The sequence below is a fragment of the Staurois parvus genome, unplaced genomic scaffold (assembly GCF_062004578.1).
Source record: "Staurois parvus isolate SC_StPar_1 unplaced genomic scaffold, SC_StPar_1.0 ptg000556l, whole genome shotgun sequence".
NCBI lineage: Eukaryota > Metazoa > Chordata > Amphibia > Anura > Ranidae > Staurois > Staurois parvus.
The window spans coordinates 681,817-707,355 of NW_028318352.1; the positions used below are offsets into that span (position 1 = coordinate 681,817).

Sequence of the window (25,539 nt, forward strand, 5' to 3'; positions counted from 1 at the left end):
CCGCAGTCTCTGGTCATCTCCTGTACTGTCCGCAGTCTCTGGTCATCTCCTGTACTGTGTCCACAGTCTCTGGTCATCCCTGTACTGTGTCCGCAGTCTCTGGTCATCCCTGTACTGTGTCCGCAGTCTCTGGTCATCTCCTGTACTGTGTCCGCAGTCTCTGGTCATCCCTGTACTGTGTCCGCAGTCTCTGGTCATCCCTGTACTGTGTCCGCAGTCTCTGGTCATCCCTGTACTGTCCGCAGTCTCTGGTCATCCCTGTACTGTCCGCAGTCTCTGGTCATCCCTGTACTGTGTCCGCAGTCTCTGGTCATCCCTGTACTGTGTCCGCAGTCTCTGGTCATCCCTGTACTGTGTCCGCAGTCTCTGGTCATCCCTGTACTGTCCGCAGTCTCTGGTCATCCCTGTACTGTCCGCTGTCTCTGGTCATCCCTGTACTGTCCGCAGTCTCTGGTCATCCCTGTACTGTGTCCGCAGTCTCTGGTCATCCCTGTACTGTGTCGGCAGTCTCTGGTCACCCCTGTACTGTGTCCGCAGTCTCTGGTCATCCCTGTACTGTGTCCGCAGTCTCTGGTCATCCCTGTACTGTGTCCGCAGTCTCTGGTCATCCCTGTACTGTCCGCAGTCTCTGGTCATCCCTGTACTGTTAATTAGTTTGCACTACTGTACGAGTTGTTTTTTCTAAACCAAAAGCTCGATATTCAGGTTTCATTGCAGTGTTGGCACTTTGAAAGAAATAAGTTGGTTTTGGGTTGCAGTTTGGGCACTCGGGCTCAAAAAGGTTCGCCATCACTGTCCTATAGGATACCATATCAGTCACATAAGTGCATTGTTTTCAGTGGGTCATCTCACAAAACAAAGCATAAGATATATTATAGCACTGCAAACCATGAAGCAGTAAGTGTAAAAGTTATTAGTGATAATGACTTCTTTAGTTTACACATATAATTACACTCTACACATGAAGCCAAGATATTTAAACATTAAAGCGATACTAAACGTTATTTTTTTTTCTGTAAAATAACAAACATGTTTATACTAACCTGCTCTGTGCAGTGGTTTTGCACAGAGCATCCTGGATCCTCCTATTCTTAGGCCCCCCGCAGGCTGCCCTGACTCTTTCTGTTGGGTGCCTCCAGAGCAAGCAGCTTGCTATGGGGGCACCTGCTTCTCCGTGGTCCATTCATATAAGGAGCCGTGGTGTGGCCTCACCCCCTGTCTCTCCTCATTGGCTGACTGGCTGTGATTGACAGCAGCTGTATCAGCCAATGAGGAGGCACAGACCCGGGACAACCGAGGCCATTGTGCACATAGCTGGATCTTGATGGGGTTCAGGTAAGTATTGAGGGGGCTTTGGGCACTGCAGCACACATGCTTTTACCATCTTGCATAGAATACATGAAGGTAAAAGAAAAAAGTCTTTACAATCACTTTAATACACAATAATGATGTTATTTAAATTCACAATTATTTCTCTTTCACAGAAGTAAGGCTGGCCATAGACAGCTTGGATGATTCCGGTTCAGCAGGAATTCCTGCTCATCTGGACAAAATTGGAACTATGAGTGGCTCTTTAGGCACCACCCACCTCAACAAAAGTGGATTTAAAGATCAAACTAAGCTATGTAGAAAAGTTGTCAGAACAGTCACTGCATCCCATTAGATGCAGCCACTCTTGGGCACTGTCCTTGTAATCAGGCAGCGGCAGGGGCCATGGCAGCCTGAATACAGTAGCTGGAAGTGGAGATTCCTGTAGGGGAATCAACAGATGTGTATGGCCATTATAAGTAAAAACCTTTAGAGCTTTAAGATGCAGGAGTTGTAGGCTCAGTTACTTTACACCAGCTTCTCAACCTTTTCAGCACAGAACCACGCTTGAAATACTTTCTGGGCTCAGGGAACCCAAGCTAAAAAGGATGATTTCTACAACTCATGATACATTAGTGTGATGTTCAGTGGGAAGAATGCTTCTTACACTTGTGGTCATTGGGTAGACTTACCCCCTTACAGATAGCTAAAAATATCAATGGTGACAGTGGGAACTTCTCTGAAAGGCAGAAATTGCCAATTGCTCTAGAAACCATTAGCAACCTCTGGAGGAACCCTAGAGTTCCATGGCACCCTGGTTGAGAAACCCTGCTTTACACACGTCATGGGTTCCTACAACTTAACAATGCAATTGAGCAACATTTTACATGAAGGAGGTACAATCCAAACTGAACTAAAACAATTCTTCACCTACTTAGGGTGGTAGCACCAAACTGGCAGTACTCTCTAAATTAACAGGCGTCACTACTATCTACTTTTAATACAACCTGGGGATAATGCAACTATATTTCAGACTCAAATACGCTAGTAAAGTGCTTGGTAAACAATATAGATCTATTGGAGAAACTGAAGACCTCCACATAATGGCAGATAACTGGACCAAGCAGGTGCATGATTAATGACAACATAGCACTCCTGTATCATGGCTCCTATGGTAATCATTCCTGCTAGTAAACACTATACTCACTTGAACTTTGCACACTGGCAACAATATCTTTCTAGTAAACTTGTTACCGCAGTAGTGCGTAAGGTCTCATCAAGATGGGCATCTGCAGGTCCTTTGGGTTCTTCTGTTTAATTCATCTCAACAGTTTAAGGTTTAAAAATAATAAACATACTATAAATAAAGCCATGAAAACAACCAACAACTATAGGACTAGGATGAGGTACAAGTCTGATTTTGGCATTATGCAATCAATACGGTAAGTTTCATGATCCTGTAGGTGCATTTTAAACTGAAGTAAGAGGAAAGTCTGTCCTGCAAACAGCATGGAGGACATATTACTCTGCATTACCCTGTCATATACATTGTAAACTATTGTGTAAGTACATGATTACTTATTGGTCAACATCAGGTTGCAAGGGTATTTTGTCAAATCTTATGTAAAATGAGAGAATCAGTGTTTATGGACTTGTCTAACATACAAAGAGCATCAGTGATATATAGACCTTAGCTATCAGTCAGGAATAGGATTTCAGCAGCTGAATTCTGACTGGATGCTATGGAATGGTGTAGAGTGCTACTCCCCATAGTTACATAGTTTAATTGCAACATGTCCATAGAGTTCAACCAAAAAAATGACGTAAACCTACAACCTTAGAATCCTAGCTCAACCATTTTTATTCTTTTTATATTTGGCAGCTTCTGATATAAATTCAGCACATATGGTATACACTCCTTTAACTATGAACAAGTGATAACAGACATTGGGGTTGATTTACTAATTTGGCTGTTCACTTGGCAAGGAAAGTTGCATCAGAGCTCAGTGAATGAAGTGGAGCTTTGCTAACTTCCATCATCAATCATGTGCAAACAAAAATGCTGTTTTTCCAGTACATATGATTGGGTATTCATTGCAAAGTGAAACCTTATTCACTACGCTTTGGGGAACATTCCCTTGCAATGTGCAACTCTCTCTTGCAAAGTGAACAGCTTATCTGCATTTAGTAAAATTAACCCCATTGATTTTCACAATGGTGTATAGGAAAGAGACCATAGATTTCTATTCTTGTTAGCATAACTGTTCATTTAATATCGATTTAACAAAGATATCACCACAATGTGACATTCTAGTGCAAAGCCAAACACATGAACAGATTCAAGACAGTCTTGTATGTATGGTAACACAGTAAACTTTTTGCCATTTTCTCTATAGTAACCGCTACCATACAACAATGTTTTCCAATGTTTGCAGGTCATAAAAAGCAATAAATAGTCAAAATTAAGCTAAGATGGGAACACAGGCCAAATGAAATGAAAAGCAACATTCTGTAGTGCAGGGGATGTAGCTGACCATCAATGACGAATGCGCTTCAGCTAAAAAACTACTGATTGAAAACATTCACATTTTTGTTAATATGTTTTAGTACATTTTAAAATAGTAATTATGAGCTTTATGTATCATCCATTTTTTTTATCATGATACATTCTGATGGCAGCAATATGAGTTTTGTTTAGTATCCACAGTACAGACTTTGTAGACTAGCTTATTTCTAAGAAATTCAAAGTATTAGTGACTTTATAAATATGAAGGCCACTTAATTCAATAACTCCAAACTTTATCCTAAATCCATTTTTAACTATAATAAATCTTTGTCAATCGACTTTTACATAAAGAATCACAAAGTTCAATAATGTAGCTCACATGCAGTAAATTCAGTACAAACCTGTAGTAAGTGAAAAAAAAAAGTGATATTCTAAAAAAATTGTTCTACAACAAACAATACAATTCACACCTAAAACTAAATGGTAATTTAACACACACTATGGAATGTGATCTGTTGGATCTGAATGTAATCACGTAGAATCATACATAGGACAAATTGCAATGCAACAGAAGCTCAGAACAGAGATATAAAATTAAACTGTTCATCTGTAGAGATTTTATGTTTCTATCCAAAAATTTGTCAGTACAATATATAACCCAGTGGGCGTCTTGATAGCAGTTTTGTACAATTCCCCCCCCCCCCCCACAATTCAATTTTCAAGTACAAAGTACAGATTTATCTGCTTCTTGATTTTAAATAAAGTATTTTGCAACTGTTATTTTTAGTAATTTATATTGCTCTTGATATCTATTGTTTGTATTCAAATTCAACAATACTGGTTAGTAGATGAGGTGGAAGACAGGTAGATAGGTGTGGGTTCCCACAGCTTGCTACCAATAGATTTGGGTTCAATCATCTTGGCTCCCAAATGAGTACATGCAAGTTAAGGGGTTCCTTTAGCATTAGGGCTAATGTTAAGCATTAGGTTAGAGTTAGGCTCACAGTTCGGAGTGTATGGGTTCAAGATAACTGTCAAGATTTAATTTAGGGCTTTAGGGAGAGGGATCAGTTTTAGGTTAGGTTACATGTTAAAAAGCGACTATGAATGTACACAGAAAAGGAGGTATAAAAAGATATAAATTGGAACAGCCAGCAAAATGAACCTACAAATTTGCCATTGCAGACAGGAGAGGTTCAAATAAAGAACTTGGATAATGTTAAAGATCAGGTACATATGGGGGAAACACATCAATCCTAACATACACGGTACTACATTCTGAGAACTATAACCAGCAGCCTCTCAGCAACAATAATCTACTCATAAACCAGCTTAAATTTAATGAAGAAGTGCAAAGAACAATGGCAATGCTCTAAGTATAGAAACTCCTACAAACCAATCAAAGGGCAGATTTGAGATTTTACCAGTGATTAGGGATTACCACTGTTACCATATTAGCATTGTTCTTTGCACTGATTATGAAGTAATCAAAAAAAGCAATTAAAGATTAAAAACGCAATAGTGTCTAAAATGCCCCAGTTGAATAAGATTATTCGATAAAATTAGATGATTAGGTAAAATTTGACCAGTCATTGGCTGGTAGAATATTAGTTATTGATCTAGGCTGCCGTTAACGGTCACACATTTATGGTGTGAAACATGCCAGTGGTTAACGGTTAATACATATATGATCAGGTACTGAAAGGAAAGGAGCACTTAAAAGAAATTCAATCACTGTATACCTATAATAAATGGTAATTTAAGGCTCATTCATTAAAGTAGCACAAAGTGCAGTGACCCATAGCAACCAAGCAAGTTTGCAGCAGATCAGTAAAAGTACCATTGTGATTGTTGATACATGCTTCAGTATGTTGTACATGTTTACTGTAGTTTGCACTACTTTATTAAACAAGACAGATGTTTCTTCATTTTTTACAGCAAAATGGTCTTAACTCAAAAAAAAAAGTACATACATCTCTCTGTATAGTTGATGTTTAGGAAAACAGCGCTTAATGCTAACAGGCTTACACAATCACCTTTGAAAATATGTAACAATAGTTCATATATAAAAAAAATTAGTAGCCGCTTGAAAAACCAACCATTGAAAAATGTGGTTGTATTAATAATAAAGGCAAAGAATAATAAAACAAAAACACACACGTGTGACCTTGGGAGCCTTTATACATCTTTCTTAGAACAGACTCCTTGTATGATAGATCAATGCACAATGCATAAAAGCTGCACAGAGACAGACTAACGGAAGTGTTATGCAGTGTGTGTAGTAGAAACAGTGGGGGGGATTTAAAGGGTTGTGCAGGGTCTGTTTGTGCAAATTATGTGCAGTTTGTCTAATTATATACAAATACAATGGAAAATGAAGCATATATGAGAGATAAAAATTGTGAATGGCAAACTGTAAATTTATCGCATTGTGATAAAAGCCATATACAGTGGCTTTAGTGTGGGCAAGTCATTACTAAAGCCAAATTTGGATTTTGCAGTTTCTGAATTGTTTACATTTACCACAAAATATGCAACACAAAATTAGTTTTTTTGTGGGAATATTAAATAGCTCATTTTTAGCCTTCATACTCCCACAATTGTACTAGCTGTACATGTTTGCATATTGTAAATGAAATATTGTAAAATGCATTGTATCCCATGGTATTCTTGATTTTTGATCACTAGTGCCTTTGTTATGAAACTAATTTTTCTACACACCATAATTACACTGGCAAAGGTGTGCCATCTTTTAAAGAATAAAAGTCATAAAAGAACTAACTATTGGATTGCTTGTTGCTTGGCTGTCATTCCAGCCCACTAGATTTACTGCTTATTGAGCCCTTAACCCAAAACAAGTATGAAGCTGGCAAAGTTGGAACTCCTGCATATTACTCAAGATTAAACGGATAAGTATGACAGCAAGCAGTTTTTGTAATGGCAACAATAATTCCTTTTAAGTCACAATTTGAGAAACATGTTTGGTAGATAAAAATAAAATAAAATTGGGATCATTGACAGCCTACCCATGTGCAACAATACTGTGCAGTGGCCCTTGTGGATATAAGTGATGCATCTAGGCAGCATGAGGATTTAATCATAACAAAATGAGCAGCCATATGGGAACAACGTGCACAAAGAAAAAAGAGGGTAAAGCAGGCCCTTGAAAATCCATATCTACCACCATGGCCATTGCAAATCCAAGTTTGTACCATACCTGTCACCTTCAATGTTGGCATCAGACCATACTTTAGCACATCTGGGTAAAATATCCTTACACCTGGGGCACAGTGCCCTTTCAAAGTGACCTAACACTTGAAATTCAATTTGGTCTAAGATATATGATTAGTGTGTTTATTGGTGATACTTCCTATTCATCACTGAATAGTGAATGAGCCTGACACACGCTCTATACAAGTACTGTGGTGTTTAAGTCTGCTTTTGACATAATCCTGTCACTGGCAGCCCTGTTGGTAGACAATAGCTAAAGTGGACAAAGCACTGCTTCCCCCAAAACCTGCACAGAACTTCAGTAAATGTATCTGTTGTAGAGAACCTGACTGACTATAGACTGTGCTAAAGCACTACAAATAGGTTATATATACACACACACATTCATGAGCCAGGGATTAAAATAAAAAAAAAAACCCACACAAATTTTTAAAAAGGTTCTGTTTTCTGCATGTAGCTAAAAATGAAAATATTCTAAAAATGTAAAATACAACTAAGCATGTTACACAACATCACAGCTGTACAAGTGCTGATATAATATTTCATTCAATATATACAGAATAAATGTAATTCTCAATGTACTGTAATTTTTCTTCTATTCAGGCTGAAAAAGTAGGGAGATTTATAAAACATCAAACATTCACAGGTGGCAAATAAATCAATGTAATTGAAAACACATGTACCAGTTTGGCGAATTGCAGAGTTACTGCTTAGTAAATAAGCCCCTTCTTAGAAAAAAATATTATATATATATATATATATATATACATACACACACTATATATATCTATCTATTTATTTTTTATTTTTTTTTAAAGTTCATGTATTTTATCTTTTAGGAAGTTATTGATCTATCTATCTTGATTGTCTGCTTATCCGCTTATCCATCTAAGCTCATATATATATATATATATATATATATATATATATATATATATATATATACACACATATACACATACATACACATATACACACATACACACATACATTGTTTTACAAAAAACATCATTTAGTACAGGACAGGATTCTCAGAGGCCTGTGTATTAGCCATAATAAGCTATAAATCATTCAACTATGTAAAAAATAAATTTAGCTTGAGCTACTGTGTTCTATAAAAAGTTGTTAGAGAAGGGAAATGTGAATAGGAGCAGAGGGCAGAATTTACAATATTCATATTTATCTGATTAATACTTTTGTATTTTTTTTCTTTAATTCTGACTAATCAAAGAAAATTTGCGCAAACCATACATTATGAACACTTTTTTACATTGTGACTCACATTATATATTGTTATATATTGTTTTCAAGGTTTTAGATTCAACTGCAATGATGTCTCAACTGAGGGACTCAATGCAGCTAACCTGATGTAACACACACACACACACTGCTGAAACATTAGTTGCCAACATAAAGAGTTTAGATGCCATTAAGCTGGCCATACACTAAAAGAATTTTTGTTCAAAAGTTTTATTTTAGGAACATTTGTTCTTTTTCTAGTCAAAATTGGGGTCAAATTGACATTAGGTCTCAACCAGTGATGAGAAAATTCAAAGGAGTAGAATGGAAAAGGTCTTGAATGAACTAATTTCTAACAGTGTATGCAGTTTTCATTCAGGGAATCACATTCATGCCAGAACTGAATATTAAAAGCAACCATCTATGGCCAGCTGTAGGAACAAGTATAAGAGCCATATCAGGTGCCTAGCATTTTCAGAAAGATCAGCATGGCAGCAGCCATATTCCTGTATGAAAGAGTTTAAGTGACTGTCCCCTTTAACCCAACTAGCCATTTAAGGTGAACAGTTATGCTTGCCAGACAAATTCAGCACGATACCATAATGTGTTGTGCTGTGGTCTGCAAGAATCCCATTCAATGAACCTGAGTGGGACCACGTGGGTGGGTAAACATACCAAAAATACAGCATTCAGGACTTTGTCCTAGTGCGAATAAGCCCAGTTATAAACAGATTTTTAAAAGTTCATGTATTTTATCTTTTAGGAAGTTATTGATCTATCTATCTTGACTGTCTGCTTATCCATGTAAGCTCACGTGAGTAGTATAGCTTTTGGAAATAGCAGATGTGATGTAGGAACACACTATAGAACAAAAGAATGACTGCTGAGCCAGTGTTATTAAGAAGCATGTCCGAGATTGTGAGAGAATCGATAGAAAGGAATCAACTCTTAGTCACTTCCCGAAGATTATACCATGGTACTCTTTCAATGTTTAAAAGGAAACTATTCTTTGTGAAGTTATCACATACAATAATACATCACTTAACGATTTCCCTTTGTAGCTTTAAGGGTTATCCTTTTTTTCTCCCCTTTTTATTACATTAAAAAAAAAGAAGATTATACAAGTTGTATTGTCAGTCTTACTCATTTTCAAAACCAGAGAGAAAAATTACTGTAGGTCTTTGGATATGGAACATAACAGAAAGGACTTTCCAGCAAAGGAACTGGTGCAAAGTCCTTAGTGTCCAGAAATTGACTGAAATCTCTATTCATGAGGAAAAGAAGCTCTGTGGGGTGTAAATCTTCCACACATAATTGTTTATGTTCACTCAGCTATGCTGCACCTCCGCTCACTTCATGCCTTAGGAAATGAGGCCCATCAATGCTCCAGTAGAAAACATTCCAGGTATGGATATTTTATACATAGTTACACTGGTCCAGCTTGGACCAAAGTACTGTAACTACAGTATGTATATACACTATACCTGACCCGATGCTCCTGGAAGCTGAAGTCACTGAAATGGACACCACTACTCCAATGATCTCCACTTGCTTACAGGTCCCATGCCAAGAGGCTGACCTCCTGTTTACTGAACAGGTGCCATTCAGAGAATGCTTTGCAGTCCTTGAATAAATGCAAAGCATTCTATTATTGATTGAGGTGGAGAGGTGGGTAATGATATCAAGATAATGATAGCCATTAAACCAACTAGCCAAAAAAGAGGGGTTTTTCAGTAGACTTGATGCCTATTGAAACGCATAGTTATTCTTCAAAAGAAAACTTTGTAGTCAGTCTCTAATAGAAAGTCAAGGGCATTTTGCAAGCATTGGTGGCCTTCAGCTTGCAGCTGTAAACAGTTTATAGAAAAGTAGATTGTTGTGACTGCTTTGAGCATCACTAATATGTGCTTTTAATGGTATCCTAGACAAACAATCATTTAACCCGTGCAGTGCAGGAAGAGCCCCACCACAAAAGTTTCAAAATCCCTCCATATTTCAGCTTTAAGGAAACAGTATGGATGCTGCCACTTTGACCATCTTCAAAAAAGCTAACAGCTTAGCTATCATGTACATTTCTTTGCATCCCTGCTAAGCAAATCACTGAGTTAGAACAAGCATACACCTAGTCAAATACCACCCTCACCCCCTCACCCCCATATTTACTTATTCACAGAGGTGGCAGAACAGCAAAACCACCATTTTCATTACAGGTTGAGGATGGCAGAACAGGTGTTTATCTCATGGCAGGTTCTCTTAAAGAAGTTAATTGAGAATTTATATATAATTCAACCTACAGTAAATGGAAAATAGTGTATTTTAGTGAGCACAGGTTATTCATTCTTAATGCAGTGCCTCACAGTATATTTTATATAGGAGTTACACATTTTAAGCTTGGAATTTTATATTTTTTATTATTGCATCAAATAAACATTTTTTAAATTAGCACTAGAGGGAGCTCTCAGTGGCCCAGTACAATAACTGCCCGTTAACACGTAGGATAAGATATCAGCAACGCATGGAATGGAATGCTTTCAATGAGTAAATTTTTGCCTTGTAAGAATGAACAGGTCAGCACAATCACTAGGTAGTACTGAAAAGCAGCAGGAATAATTGGCACATATACTGATTACATATGGCTGCCACAATGCACATGCAAATATACATAGGTACAAGTTTGTTTGTTTTTTTAAAATGCTCACATTAGTAAGATTTACATTAAGCTGATCTCTTACATGCATATGTACAACACAGAAGAGACTATGGGAAGATTTACTAAAACTGGAGCACTCAATCTGGTGCAGCTGTGCATGGTGTCCAATCAGCTTCTAACTTCAGCTTCTTCAATTAAGCTTTAAGGCTAGGTTCACATATGTGCGGGTGGTGCGGTTGCGGATCCACACGAAAATACGTACAGCCGCACCACACACACAGAGGAATGCGGACCCGCGGGCGGGTGCCATTAGTTCCAATGGCTCGCCGCCCGCACTGGAAAACACAACCGTACTGGGAACCGAGGTTCATGTGCAGGCTGCATTTTCAGAAGTGAAGAGACTTCTTCCCTGCGTGTTATGGGGCACGGGAGTACATTCAAATGAATGGACTCTTGTGCCCACGCAAAACGCGGCCCGCACAGCCGCATATATGTGAACCAGGGGTAAAACCTGGAAACTGATTGCAAAATCTGGTGCAGCTCCACATACAAACCACTCTCCAGTTTTAGTAAATTTCCCCCTTAAATATTCCCTTTAAGGTTATGATTGAGATTGAATATTTTGTAGTCCTACTTTAATAAGTACAGCGTTAAAGTTTCCCAGGAAACCATTTCAAACTATTCATATCACAAAAGCCCAATTTAGGACACCTCTAACTTTATACCAAAATATTGCCAACTATTCCTTGTACAGTGGCCCCAACACTTGATTCAGGTATTCAGATAAGGTTTATACCCTATTCATTTAGTTTTTTGTTGATCTGTTCTTACTCAAAACTACACTCATATTTGAAAAGTACATATTTATCTATTTATTTCAGGTACTTATATAGCGCCGTCAATATACTCAGCGCTTTAAACATATATATTGTACATTGACATCAGTCCCTAACCCTCAAGGGGTGTACAATCTGGGGTCCCTAGCTTACATTCATACATACTAGGGACAATTTAGAAAGGATCCAATTCACCTACCAGCATGTCTTTGGAGTGTGGGAGGAAACCGGAGTACCCGGAGGAAACCCACGCAGGGACATAGGGAGAACATGCCAACTCCAGGCAGGAGGTGCCGTGGAGTACTGCCAGGCGGAAGTGCTAACCATTTAGTCACTGTGCTGCCCATTAGTATATAATGTGCAAGGATTAGTAAGAGAAATTTGAATATAATGCAAAATGCGTCATTTTCTATAATAGCTAAATAAATAAAACAGTTTGATTGAACTTTCAGACAATGCTTTGTTGTATAAGCATAAAAAAAACAAAAAAAAAACACACACTTCTGTGTTCTTCCCACATTTTAAAAAAATAATGAAATGTAGATGCACAAATAACTAAAAAAATGTAAAGCAAAGTTTTGATGTGATAAGCAGAGAAGGCATTATCTAGAAGACAACAGTATTAAAGAGGGAATATTATAGATGGGGCAGAGCGTGTTCTTTGGCTGCTGGAGGCAGCAGCTGAAATGGTACTTAAGTAATTACTCAGGCTAGAGAATACAGTTTCATACCGGTATTAAACAGATATTGTCATTTTAATGACCATAGTCCAGGTGGGTGGAAAACAGTGATTAACCCTGTACAGAATTTAGTTTAAAGGTTTTTAACCCAGTCTTTTCATTTTAATTCAGTTTATGTTTCACAGCATAGAACAAATAGGTTTTTGCTACCTACATTGGTTTAAAAACCACACAGCTTAAACATGGAATGGCTGGGACTAAAGGTTTTCCCCATACCAGTGGTATAATAAAATAAGGGCAATCTGGATGGAAGTCTGGGCCCATAGCCAGAGCTTTCACTTTCTAAATAGTCCAATTATGGCTTTTACAAAATTTGAATGAGGTAGAAGTGGAGGGGGTTGGTGTGTAGTCTAGTGAACCTTGGAACATACTATACGTATATATCATTGCATTAGAACACAGCAATACGTAAAATAAAGATTGTGACTTCATTGGGTAATATTACCCGTACTGTACAAGGACCCATGTCCTGAGAATTAAAAGTGAGGAGTGACCAGAAACAGGTGCATGAATAAGTTCAAACCCCCCTGTATCCAACACAGACACTGGGTGCACAACCAAAGTGCTGCTCCCCTATCAGAATGTAGAGGCAAGGAGCAACAGTTCAGAGGGAGACTCTTTAGTTCCTTCTCAGCTCTGGTCACATAACTGTTGTAGGCAGGGCCAGTGCTTCCACTAGGCAAACTAGGTAGCCGCCTAGGGTGCACTGCCACTTGGGGGCGCCTGGGCACAGCACAGGCCAGCACTCTGTGTGGAAGCTGCCACGTCATGAATGATCTTCCAGCTGAAGGGAAGGGGTGGCAGAGGAAGATGCTTGGTGTCTGGGTCCAGTGTAGCAGCTGAGCTGCCGCTCCTTCCAGTGCTGTGCCTGTGGAAGAAGGTAATGTCTGACTGATGTCTCATGTCTGTGTGTGGGTGACCCGGAATCCATCACATGTGCAATGTGTCAGTGAATGATGACATTACGATCCCACAGCCTGCTCTTCTAGTGTCTGCTGATCTGTGTTGGCGGTGGTGTGGTGTGTCAGATCTGACACTGTGTGGGTTCACTCAGTTGTGTGTGTGTGTGTGTGTGTGTGTGTGTGTGTGGGCTGGGCTGCCACAGCGGTGTACCTCCCCACCATTGCCTGGGGAATTCCAGACTGGGATCTGTCAGAGTGTGGATCCATCATCCTCCACTCACTGCAACTGTCACCCTGCCACTGCCAGCCACAGATACAGTCCATCCGTGACACTGATTTTGTCTTTAATATTGGTGCTGGTGCCATCTTATGGCACTTATTTTTGCAAATTAAAAGAAATTTAGCAGTTTCATGTTTTGTTGACTTAATATTTTCTACTGTTTTTTATTTTATTTTTTTTTGGGTGGGGGGGCACAAGTAGCTGGTTTTGTCCAAGGCACAAAATAGTCTAGCACTGCCCCTGGTTGTAGGAGGACTTCCCCTCATTTCATGGAAGATTAGAAGAGCTGTGTGGTGGGGGTGTAAATATGTATTGGGGGAGCTGTAATGTTTGGGGGAGATCTGTACTGGCAGGAGCTGTACTTGGGGTTGGAGAGGAAAATCTACACTGTGAGAGCTGTATTGTTGGAGGGGAGATCTGTACTGAGGGGAACTATACTGGTAAGGGAGGGGGGGGGTCTACTGGGGCAGGATATCTGTAACTTGGGGGAGAGCTTTACTGGGGAAGAAAACATTTTTTTGTCTGCTAACCTGTGCCTGACACATTCCTGAACTCTGTGTTCAGGTTTTTTTTTTTTTTTTTTTTTTTACACACAGTGAGCAGAGTCAAGTTTTAAAGCCCCTCCCACTGTTAGCTCAGTTTTGCCACTCTCATAATTCACTGCAGTGCAACCTGCCTAATTATTTTCCTCTAGGTGCCCAGGACTGGACACCCCCCAGACAAAGAAAAATATATATTTGGCCCGGTGTAGCTGAATTCCCCAAATAACTGGGGTTTTAGCCCTCTGAAAAAAAGGGTTTGTCCACAAATATGACAAGTGTGGTCAGAGAGTGACATGTTTGCTTTCTTAAGTGGCAAACAATGATTGCACCTTCAGCTGGCTACCTGCCATTAACAGCTTAAGCTCTCTCTAGAACGCAGCCTACACCCAAAGAGACATGACCTTGGTGTTGTGGACAGATAATGTGAACATGAACTATGGTAAATGCACTTCCATACATATGGCCATATAAATCTTCTCTTTATACTAACAGCTTGCTGACACAGATCTTAAAGGAGAAGTGTAGTTTAAAACAAAGTGCATTTATCCTTTGTCCCCCTTTTCTTTTACCTAACCTAATCCACCCTCTACCTCCACAGATGCATACTTACCTTGATGAGGTAAGTCCCACTCGGTTTACATGAATTCTGTAAAGCTGTAGTGCGCAGACTTGGCCTGTCAAGGTTTGCTAACCTGATGTACAGTACATGGGTTGAAATTTAGTTCTTTCAGCAGGGATTGGCTGAATTTTGATCCATTTATGGATGGGGAGGTTGTACAGAAGTTGATCTACCATCGATTTCTGTACAATCACCCTGTTGGATTTTCCCAGCTTGATCAGCACTGAAGGCTTTAGCTGGCAACACTGAGCAGTGTATTCTGGTGGGGGTGGAGGGGAGGATAGGGTAGAGGCTCCCTGCTGTCAAAATAAAAATAGCTCAAAAGGGGAGGATTCCCCCATCCACATCAAATGTGAGGATGAGGGAACCAAGTCTGCATTTTTCTCCCATTCAACTCACTATCTTTGTGTACGTTACAAATGACATATGTAGGCAAGATATCTATTTCATTATTACATATACAGGCTCCGATTCCTCCTGGTCCTCATCTCACCTATAATAAGTCTGATTGAAAGCTCTGTCTGCAATCTCTCATGATATCAAACACTCACTATGCAATCTGGCAACCAGAGTATATGTATCTTTACCTAGAATGTAGGTAGAGCACAAAGAGGTGTTTTGTTAAACCCAGAAAAGGTAATATTTAAAAAAAAAAAATTGTTAAAGCTAACATGTAGCTTACAGCTTTGCCGAAAGTTTGAGGTTTAATGATGGCTCCAGATAACCAGTTATCTACACTTACTGGCCACTTTACTTAGGTACACCTGTTCAATTGCTTGGTAACACAAATTGCTAATCAGCCAATCGCATGGCAGCAACTCAGTGCATTTAGACATCTACATGTGGTAAAGACTTGCTGAAGTTCAAACTGAGAATCAGAATGGGGAAGGAAGGGGATTTAAGTGACTGAACATGGCATGGTTGTTGGTGGCTGACAGGCTGGTCTGAGTATTTTGAAAACTACTGATCTACTTGGATTTTCACACACAACCATCCCTAGGGTTTACATAGAATGGTCCAAAAAAGAGAAAATATCCAGGCAGTGGCAGTTGTGTGGACGAAAATGCCTTATTGATGTCAGAAATCAGAGGAGAATGGGCAGACTGGTTCGAGATGATAGAAACAGTAGCTCATGTCAATATTGACCAAAATCTGAGGAATGTTTCCAACACCTTGTTGAATCCATGCCACGAAGAATTAAGACAGTTATAAAGGCAAAAGGGGGTCCAACCCGGTACTAGCAAGGTGTACCTAAGTGGCTGGTGAGTGTAGATCATGCAGTATACTTTTGTTATCTTCAATGAGCATTATGCCCACCCCTTCCATTTCAGGTGCTCCAAAGAGCTATAAATTGCTAGTGAAACGACTGGCCAAATAGAAAGAAATTTATGGTAAGGCAACAGATATGATTGCAGGATAGTGATTATTGCAGTGACACATTGAGGCCGATTTACTGAAATGTTGAGACTGTTCCCTTTAAAAATTGAAGATTAATTTCAGCTATCCAGTCATATGAAAAACCAAACTCCTGTTTACTTATATGTGCATGATTGGACAATTGAAGTGAATTTTCACTCTGAGTGAACATTAACTCTTTTTCTAAATCAGTTTAATTACAGTATATGCCAATATATTAGCATTAAAAATATATATTTTAAAATAACTGAACCAGGGCAAAAATCTTTACATTTTACAGGCTGTAAAACTCTAAAAACACCATACATGAAATTATGTACATTGATAGCATGTAGGACAATATTCATTGCAAGGTATACCTGTTTAAGACAGGCACTTGTAGGTACAGAAAGCACCCTTACTAATGGGATAAAGATTTTAAAAAGCAAAGTCTGGTATGCAAAGCTGTAACCCACAGCAAACATTCAGAATCTCTTTTCTGCTTTAACTACATTAAAGTGGTGAAAACTAAAAAGAGGTAGGTTGCCATGAGTTACTGTATACCACTATTCTTGACATTAGTTTGTTAAATAAACCCGAAACTACTTACTGCTTAATATATTGTTTAAATAGATTAAGTGCATTAGAGTATAAAACAAATGGTGAGATTAGGGCAAAAAAATATCAAAAATCGGATTGCAGTGAATGCATATAAATTAGAAGGGTGTGGAGTGGGGGGGGGGTAAAGATCATAGACAAGACAGAATACAACTATATAATGGAAAGAACATTTCTGAAGGTAGTTAATCAGCTAACTCCAGTACTGTTGCAGTCTACAATTACAATAAACACATCATGCAGTAATTATGATGTCAGTTTTTTAATGCAGTCACTCTTTTCAAAGGGAAGGGGTTCCCAAACTTTAAACAAATGGTCAGTTAATGGTCTTAGGAGTTTATGGGGCCAGATTGGTCAGTGGGAGTAGAAATGCCACAGCATCAATGGGAATAAATAATGCCTTAGGCTGGTCAGTAGAGGTAAAACATGCCACAGAGTTTGTCAGTAGGAGTAGAAAAATTACCTAGCATCCATGGTCAGTATAGGAGTGGGCCATTGTTTGTGTCAGTGAAAGAAAATTTACTCCACTGGTGTCTATGGGAGGAATAGAGCCATGTCATTGGGTGTCAGTGGGAGGACTAGTGCCCCATAATTAGTATTGGTAAGAGGAATAATGCCTCAATGGTGGTGTCAGTGAAAGGAATTGTGCCCTATCTTTGGTGTCAGAGGGAGGATAAGTGCATATTGTTAGTCTCAGTGGAAGGAATTCTGCCCCAGCATTTATGTCAGTTGCAGGTATTAATGGGGGATTTTATGGCCCATCATTTGGGTCAATGGGAGGAGTTGTGCCCCATCAATGGTATCAGTGAGTGTAAGAGTGCTCCAAGGGCCAGTTAAATGAAAGCAAACGTGATGCAGTTTTGGGACCACTGATATATGGGGATAATATAGAATATGTTTTCCTTAAAAAGCTTGTGATTTCTTGCAATGTTATCTAAGATTATAGGAAATCTTAAATTCTACTTGTTAAACTGGTTGTTAGAGATATATGATTATATACGTACTGTATATGATGTACGATGGCTGTTAGGGATATACAATTGTACATACCATACAAGTGAATATTTAGAAAAGGTCTCAATGTAATTTTAGTAACTAACTTCTACTGCTTCCTCAGCTCCACAACTCCACCACTTCCCCACCCCAAACATTGAATGCACTTTACTATTTAGTGAGACTTCCCTTTATTCACTGTGATAGCAAATAGTAAGGCCACCAAGGAAGCTGGTCACCAGGTACATATCAGAGAGCCCTGTGTTTTGGTGATCATAGAGTGCTCTATAGATTATGATAGCTGATGCACAGGCACTTGAGGGTGTCTAATTACCAGTTTGTTTAAAACTTTTTTACAACTGAATCAAGACTTAAAAAAACCCCACTGAATTATTTTGTAAGACATCAATGCATATTCCATCCCAATTAGACAGCAATTTTCTAAAGTCCTAACAGAAACAAGATATCTGGTTGTTTGGCATGGATTTACTGCACTCTGTAAGTGGTTCCTTTTTACAAGCCTGTCTAAAAAAAATAAATTTATAAAAATTATATGCATTTTCCATTAGTCACCAATGTATTGCTTTCCTACTCTGTCATTTTGCAGTACATTTTACTTTATAAACACTAACAAGCCTTGACCTGGCTGTTCTGGACAGTGCAAAGCGGTCTTTAAAAAAAAAAAAAAGACAAATACACATGCAAGAATTAAATATATATTGCAATGATCAAACTGACAGAATTACAAAAATAATACAATCAAGCCTATGGGGGTAGATGTACTAAAACTGGTGCACTCAGAATCTGGTGTAGCTGTGCATGGTAGACAATCAGCTTTTATCTTCAGCTTGTTCAATTAAGCTTTGACAATAAAACTTGGATGCTAATTGGTTTCTATGAAGAGATGCACCAGATTTTGCACTCCCCTGTTTAGGAAATAACCCCAATACTAAACAGTACATATCAGTTTGCAAGGAACAGGGTTGATCTATTGAAGTTCACTTTAGCACATGTTCACTTTAAAGACCTAGTCAGCTTCACTGAAAATAATCATGTTGATATTACCTTGATCTTTTTATAGTGAACAGGCCACAGTGAAAATGCTTCTAGTACCAGATCAGCTTTATAGTGTATATTCAGACACAAAACAACATTTCATTGAGTTTAAGGGTGAGCTGCCCTATACCAATCCACCCCCTTTCCTTTTAGGTTCTCATTTGCTGATGGCACTGTGCAGGCTAATAAATGGCACATGGGATGTCTTGCAGTGGGTAGGTGTGCAGAGCTGCTGGAGTGATCCTGGCTGCCTAACAAAAGCAGGTGTGTCTGGCACTTGTGGGGATGTTCAGATTATGTTCCACCCACAAGCTGGCATGGTGGAAAGGAAAAGGGGTGTTTGTGTATCTCTGGGCTCTGGCTGAGATGAGCTCATCAGGACCTCTGCTCATATGAAGCTGTACAACCAAGGTGCATATATATGGGGGTATAGAGATTCACAGACAGAGGATGAAAGGACCCCAGAGAATATATTGGCAGTTGGAAGAGACAACTTGATAAATGCTTTAAATAAAACTCAACACTTAACTTAACACATTGATCTTGTACCATACAAACATTACTGGCGATAGCATTAAACCATATATGCGTCTTGATACATACCAGGCAAAGTTTGATTATCCAATTCACACAGGAGGCTTACACTCACATCATCTACTGAGTGATAAAAGGAAAACACAATGACGTCATGCCAACGTCAACCAAAGGAGCAATTGTCCAGCAGAAGACAAGCTGACTCACCTGAGTTGAGGCTGCTCTCCTTCAGGCTGCTGGTGCTGACATAATCCTCTTTGCAGACGAATTTGTTCTCGTCTATGATGTAGAGTTCCTCCCCGGTGGAGAGCTGCTTGTTGCAGACCATACAGGTGAAACAATTCAAATGGAATACTTTGTTCCTGGCTTTCCTCACTAGGTCACTGGGGGAGATTCCTAGGGAGCACCCTGCACACTTTGTACCAAACCTCCTGCAAAGAATACAGAACAGCTGGGGGTCAGCAATGGGAGGACAGCAGGAATCACATGTCATTTCACAGCTGGACATCAAATGCTCCATAGAAAATTAAGTGCTCTGGAATACAGAGTCAGGTGTTCCTCTGATTCCTCTACATGTCATTTATTTATCAGCACAGAAGACATTGCTTGGACTAATCCTTTGAAAATGATCCCCCTATTCATTAGAGTGTATATCAACATAACCTAGTTATTCCCTAATGTGCAGAACAGCATCTCAGTTCTGTAAGAGTGCCTCCCCTTTATTTACTTACGTGCAGATCACCCTATGGCAAGTAGTACTCATTCACCAAGGTGCAGCACAACATAACCCCACCTTGGAGAATGGTTTCCTACCCACTAAGGTGCAGCACAGCATAACTCTTCTTAGAGTGCCAGCCCCCTCCCTCATTCATTAAGGTGCAGCGCAACATAACCCCATCTTGGAGAATGGTTATCTACTCACTAAGGTGCAGAACAACATAACCCCATCTTGGAGAATGGTTCTCTACTCACTAAGGTGCAGCACAACATAACCCCACCTTGGAGAATGGTTTCCTACCCACTAAGGTGCAGCACAGCATAACTCTTCTTAGAGTGCCAGCCCCCTCCCTCATTCATTAAGGTGCAGCGCAACATAACCCCATCTTGGAGAATGGTTATCTACTCACTAAGGTGCAGAACAACATAACCCCATCTTGGAGAATGGTTCTCTACTCACTAAGGTGCAGAACAACATAACCCCATCTTGGAGAATGGTTCTCTACTCACTAAGGTGCAGAACAACATAACCCCATCTTGGAGAATGATTTCCTACTCACTAAGGTGCAGAACAACATAACCCCATCTTGGAGAATGATTTCCTACTCACTAAGGTGCAGAACAACATAACCCCATCTTGGAGAATGGCTCCCTACTCACTAAGGTGCAGCACAGCATAACCGCATCTTGGAGAATGGTTCCCTACTCACTAAGGTGCAGCGCAGCATACCTCTTCTTTAAGTCACCCCCCTCTCCCATTCATTAAGGTGCAGCAAAACATAACTCTTCTTAGAGTGTCCCCCCCCCATTCATTAAGGTGCAGAAAATAACCCCATCTTGGAGAATGGCTCCCTACTCACTAAGGTGCAGCACAACATAACCCCATCTTGGAGAATGGCTCCCTACTCACTAAGGTGCAGCACAGCATAACCGCATCTTGGAGAATGGTTCCCTACTCACTAAGGTGCAGCGCAGCATACCTCTTCTTTAAGTCACCCCCCTCTCCCATTCATTAAGGTGCAGCAAAACATAACTCTTCTTAGAGTGTCCCCCCCCCCCATTCATTAAGGTGCAGAAAATAACCCCATCTTGGAGAATGGCTCCCTACTCACTAAGGTGCAGCACAGCATAACCACATCTTGTAGAATGGTTCCCTACTCACTAAGGTGCAGCGCAGCATAACTCTTCTTTAAGTCACCCCCCTCTCCCATTCATTAAGGTGCAGCACAACATAACTCTTCTTAGAGTGCCCCCCCCCCATTCATTAAGGTGCAGAACATAACCCCATCTTGGAGAATGGTTCCCTACTCACTAAGGTGCAGCACAGCATAACTCTTCTTTGAGTCACCCCCCTCCCCCATTCATTAAGGTGCAGCACAACATAACTCCATCTTGGAGAATGTTTTTTTATTCACTAAGGTACAGCATAACATTACCCCACCTTCTGTGATTGCCCCCCCCCCCCCATTCATGAGGGAGCAGAACAACATTACCCCATATTCTCCAATATGCAGTACGAACTAACTCTAATCTTGAAGGTTGTTTGCTATATCCACCAAAAGTGCAGATCATAGCCCACTCTTATGAGAATGGCTCCCTGTTCACTAAAGTGCAAGAACACTAACCCAGTCTTGGAGAGTTCCCAATCTGTTAACTAAAGTAGAAAGTGGTGCCTCCATTCACTACAATGCAGACCGACATAACCCTGTCGTGGAGAGGGGTCCCCCTAAGATGCAGCACAACATAACCCAATTTCTTTATACTGGGTCCCTATTCAGTAAGGTGTGCAGCACAGCCCCCCCCCCCCCCCCCCACAGATTTCATTAGGGTGCTGCACAGCATAACCCAGTCTTGTGAGAATGGCTCCTTATTCACTAAAGTGCAAGAACACTATAACCCAGTCTTGGAAAGTAGCCCCCTATTAATTAAGGTGCAGATCATAACCCCATCTTGCGAACGTGGCCCCCCTATTCTTTAAGGAGCAGCACAGCATAGCCGATTTATGGGAATGGACTCCCCTATTCCGTAAACTGAAGCGCCACACAACCCGTCTTGGAGTGATCCCCCTATTTATTAAAGCGCTGTAAAACCTATCCCTGTCTTGACTAGAGGTCTCTCATTCACTAACCTGGGAGAGTGGTTACCTATTTACGAAGCTCATACAACCCTATTTGAAGAGTCGTCCCCTATTTTCTAAGCTGCTGCACAGCCTGATCCCCGTCTTGGATAGAGCTTTACCATTCATTAAGGACAGTAGCATAATAACCTGACCTAGTCAGAGGGGTTCCCCTATTTAACCCACAACATAACCCTGTCTGTAACCAAATCAGCTAGAATTACCCAATACAATATAAAATATACATTTCCAACAATAGATTTTCAGCTGCCTGAAAATTCCAAGGCAAACCAAAAATTGACAGTGATGGTTCTGTTTTTATGTCTTCTGTTTTTTTTTTAACCTCTGCTCGATCAAATTAAACAAAGGATTTCATGAAATACATATTTACAATAGGTGAACATATTTAATGAAAGCATTGATACTTTATAAAGGTGATCTGAAATGGCAAAAAAACCCACACACTACCTTTTGGGTAAGACATTCGAGAAAAATATTACACACACACACACACACTATATATATATATATATATATATATATATATATATATATATATATATATATATATGTATATATATATATATATATATATATATATATATATATGTTGTACATGTGTAAATGTAAAATATGTTTACACGCCTAGGGAAGTTTATTAGATTAAAAAAAACACACACACTGAAATGAACAAAAATATTAACAGACAATGATGCCCAAATAGTAACCGGATTAATAATGAACAAATAATTGAATCCAATTCATCTATCGGTTAGAAAGAAAGAATAGCGCACCCTTACAATAATCATTTTGTTTTTTTTGGTTGATAAAAGAGAAAGTATTGGATCTGAACTAAATATTGTTGTACCTATGAACCCATTTAAAAGAAGGGCATATATAAGTTGTACATAGGTTGCGGCTGTTTAAAAAAATTTGATGGACTAGTCCAAATATGAAAAGCCCTTATTTTAAATGTTTTCAGCGCTTAATCTAGTGTTACAACCATTCTTCAATACTCATCACCGAGCCATTTTTAAATTGTATAAATCATGGCTTTGACTCTCGAAGTATTTTAGATTTGTGTTTTTTTAATTTGTATTATATATATTTTAATTGAAAAATGTTGTGTATATATATATATATATATATATATATATATATATATATATATATATATAAAAATGTGTTTTTTTAATTCTTTTCCCATATTGTGGCCATGGTACAGCCCGAAGTCCTGATCACTTGAGGTTGGCTGTGACTTTGATTTAGTGACTGTAATACAGGTCATAAGTCATGGTTGCCTTATCCAGAAAAATAATTAGCTCACCTACACCTTATCAAAAATCATTAAATGCTCCTAAATAGTTTTCACATTAGTTGGGAGGAGACTTTCAGGAAGCAACGAATTAAAAGCACTCATTCATTTCAGGAGAAAAAAAAATCACCGAATTAGACCTTTCTTGATCTAAACCCAAAAGCCGCCTTCTGATCAAACAGTAAAAAGGTGAGCCGAGCCCTTGGTCCAAGGTGACTGGACGATGGAACGGTGAAATACCAACTCTAAACAAATCAGCTATATATTACATTCTATATGATGTAAGCAAAGTCCCGAATTTACTATCCTAGTCCTGAAAAGGGATTTTTTTTAAACCTTGTGCTAGATGGAGATGCCAATTTACTAAAAGAGTTGAGAACATTCGCATAATAAAATTGTGTAAATATTCACTTCCGATATCCGATTACAAAAGAAAAAAATTGTTTTCTTATTCCATCTGCACATAACTGACTGGTTTTACTGAATACCTCAAAAACGTATGGTGTAAAGCTTTTCAACCCCTTATAGTAAATCAGCCCAAGGGAAGTCAGGACATCGCCACTGGCCTGGCCCCCCTCTGGCAGGGTAAGTCATTCTGCATCATAAAGGACCTGGACATTCCAATGATACCAGCCAGGACATTGGAGCCGAATACATTGTTCGCATCGAATTCGTATGCAAAAGTGCAGATCCGGCCAAAGCACAGTGTGCAAAATGTAGCCAGGTAAGAATAAAATAAGGGTAAGAATAAAATATGTATGTATATTATGTATACACACACAAAACAATACAGTACTAGAGCGAATGAGAAAAAAAAGCCCCCCCCCAAAAAATAAAATAAAATAATTTTATATATATATACATACATATGTATATGTGTGTGTATGTATATGTGTGTGTATATATATATATATATATATATATATATATATATATATACACACACACACACACACACATATATTACACATACACCATTTTGTGTTTTTTTTTTACTAATTCACTATAATACTGTATTGTCTTGTCTGTGTATATGCATGTATATATATATATATATATATATATGTATATATATATATATATATATACTTACACACACAGGCAAGACAATACAGTGTTATAGCAAATTGGTAAAAATCCACGAAAAAAAATATGTAATATACACACACATGTTCATGTATATATATATATATATATATATATATATATATATATATATATATATATATATATATATATACAGATACACACACACACACTTTTTGTGGGTTTTTTTTTACCGAACTTGTAAATATAAATAAATACAAATTGATACATACATACACTTTGTGGGGTTTTATTTACTAATTCGCTATAACACTGTATTGTCATGTATATATATATATATATATATATATATATATATATATATAATACACACAGGCAAGACAATACAATATTACAGCGAATTAGTAAATAAAAAATATGTATTTTGTTTTTTAGACACACAGGCAAGATAATACAGTATTATAGCGAATGTATATATATATATATATATATACACATACACACACATATACATATAAACACACACACACCTTGTATGTACACAAGATCAAATATTCGCATCCAATAAAAAGCATTCTGCTGCCCTTGTGTGTGGATTTTCGACACAAGTCATATTATTACATCACAGCCTCCCCTATGATCTAATAATAGAGGTCATATTAGAATATAGAAAGATGGGGGTTCTCTCACCCCAGTGCTGATGCCCCTTTCACCTCCCAATCCTTCATTCAGAGAATCGTACACCTCTAAACAATTGCCAGGTATATAAAAGCAATAAAGAAGTAATTGACCTGTCAGGAACAATTCGTACACCCTGGCACCCATCAGTATGTTGGGTTGGTACCAGATCCAAAGGGAGAGCTTGGCAGCCTGAAGGTAGACCTTGGCACCCTGG

General features: G+C 38.8%; 1 protein-coding gene across 2 annotated transcripts in view; it reads right to left on the reverse strand.

Annotated features, from left to right (window-relative positions):
• Positions 1-25,539, reverse strand: part of LHX5 (LIM homeobox 5) — a 45,036-nt gene that overhangs the window by 18,761 nt on the left and 736 nt on the right. The window contains exons 2-3 of one of the 2 annotated variants that reach the window (XM_089691231.1): positions 19,657-19,880; positions 19,519-19,572 (exon numbers count right to left, since the gene is read on the reverse strand). In XM_089691231.1, coding sequence (XP_089547357.1) covers positions 19,519-19,572; positions 19,657-19,880 — 278 coding nt within the window. The remainder of the gene's footprint in view (positions 1-19,518; positions 19,573-19,656; positions 19,881-25,539) is intronic. The other variant, XM_089691230.1, reaches the window with a different exon arrangement.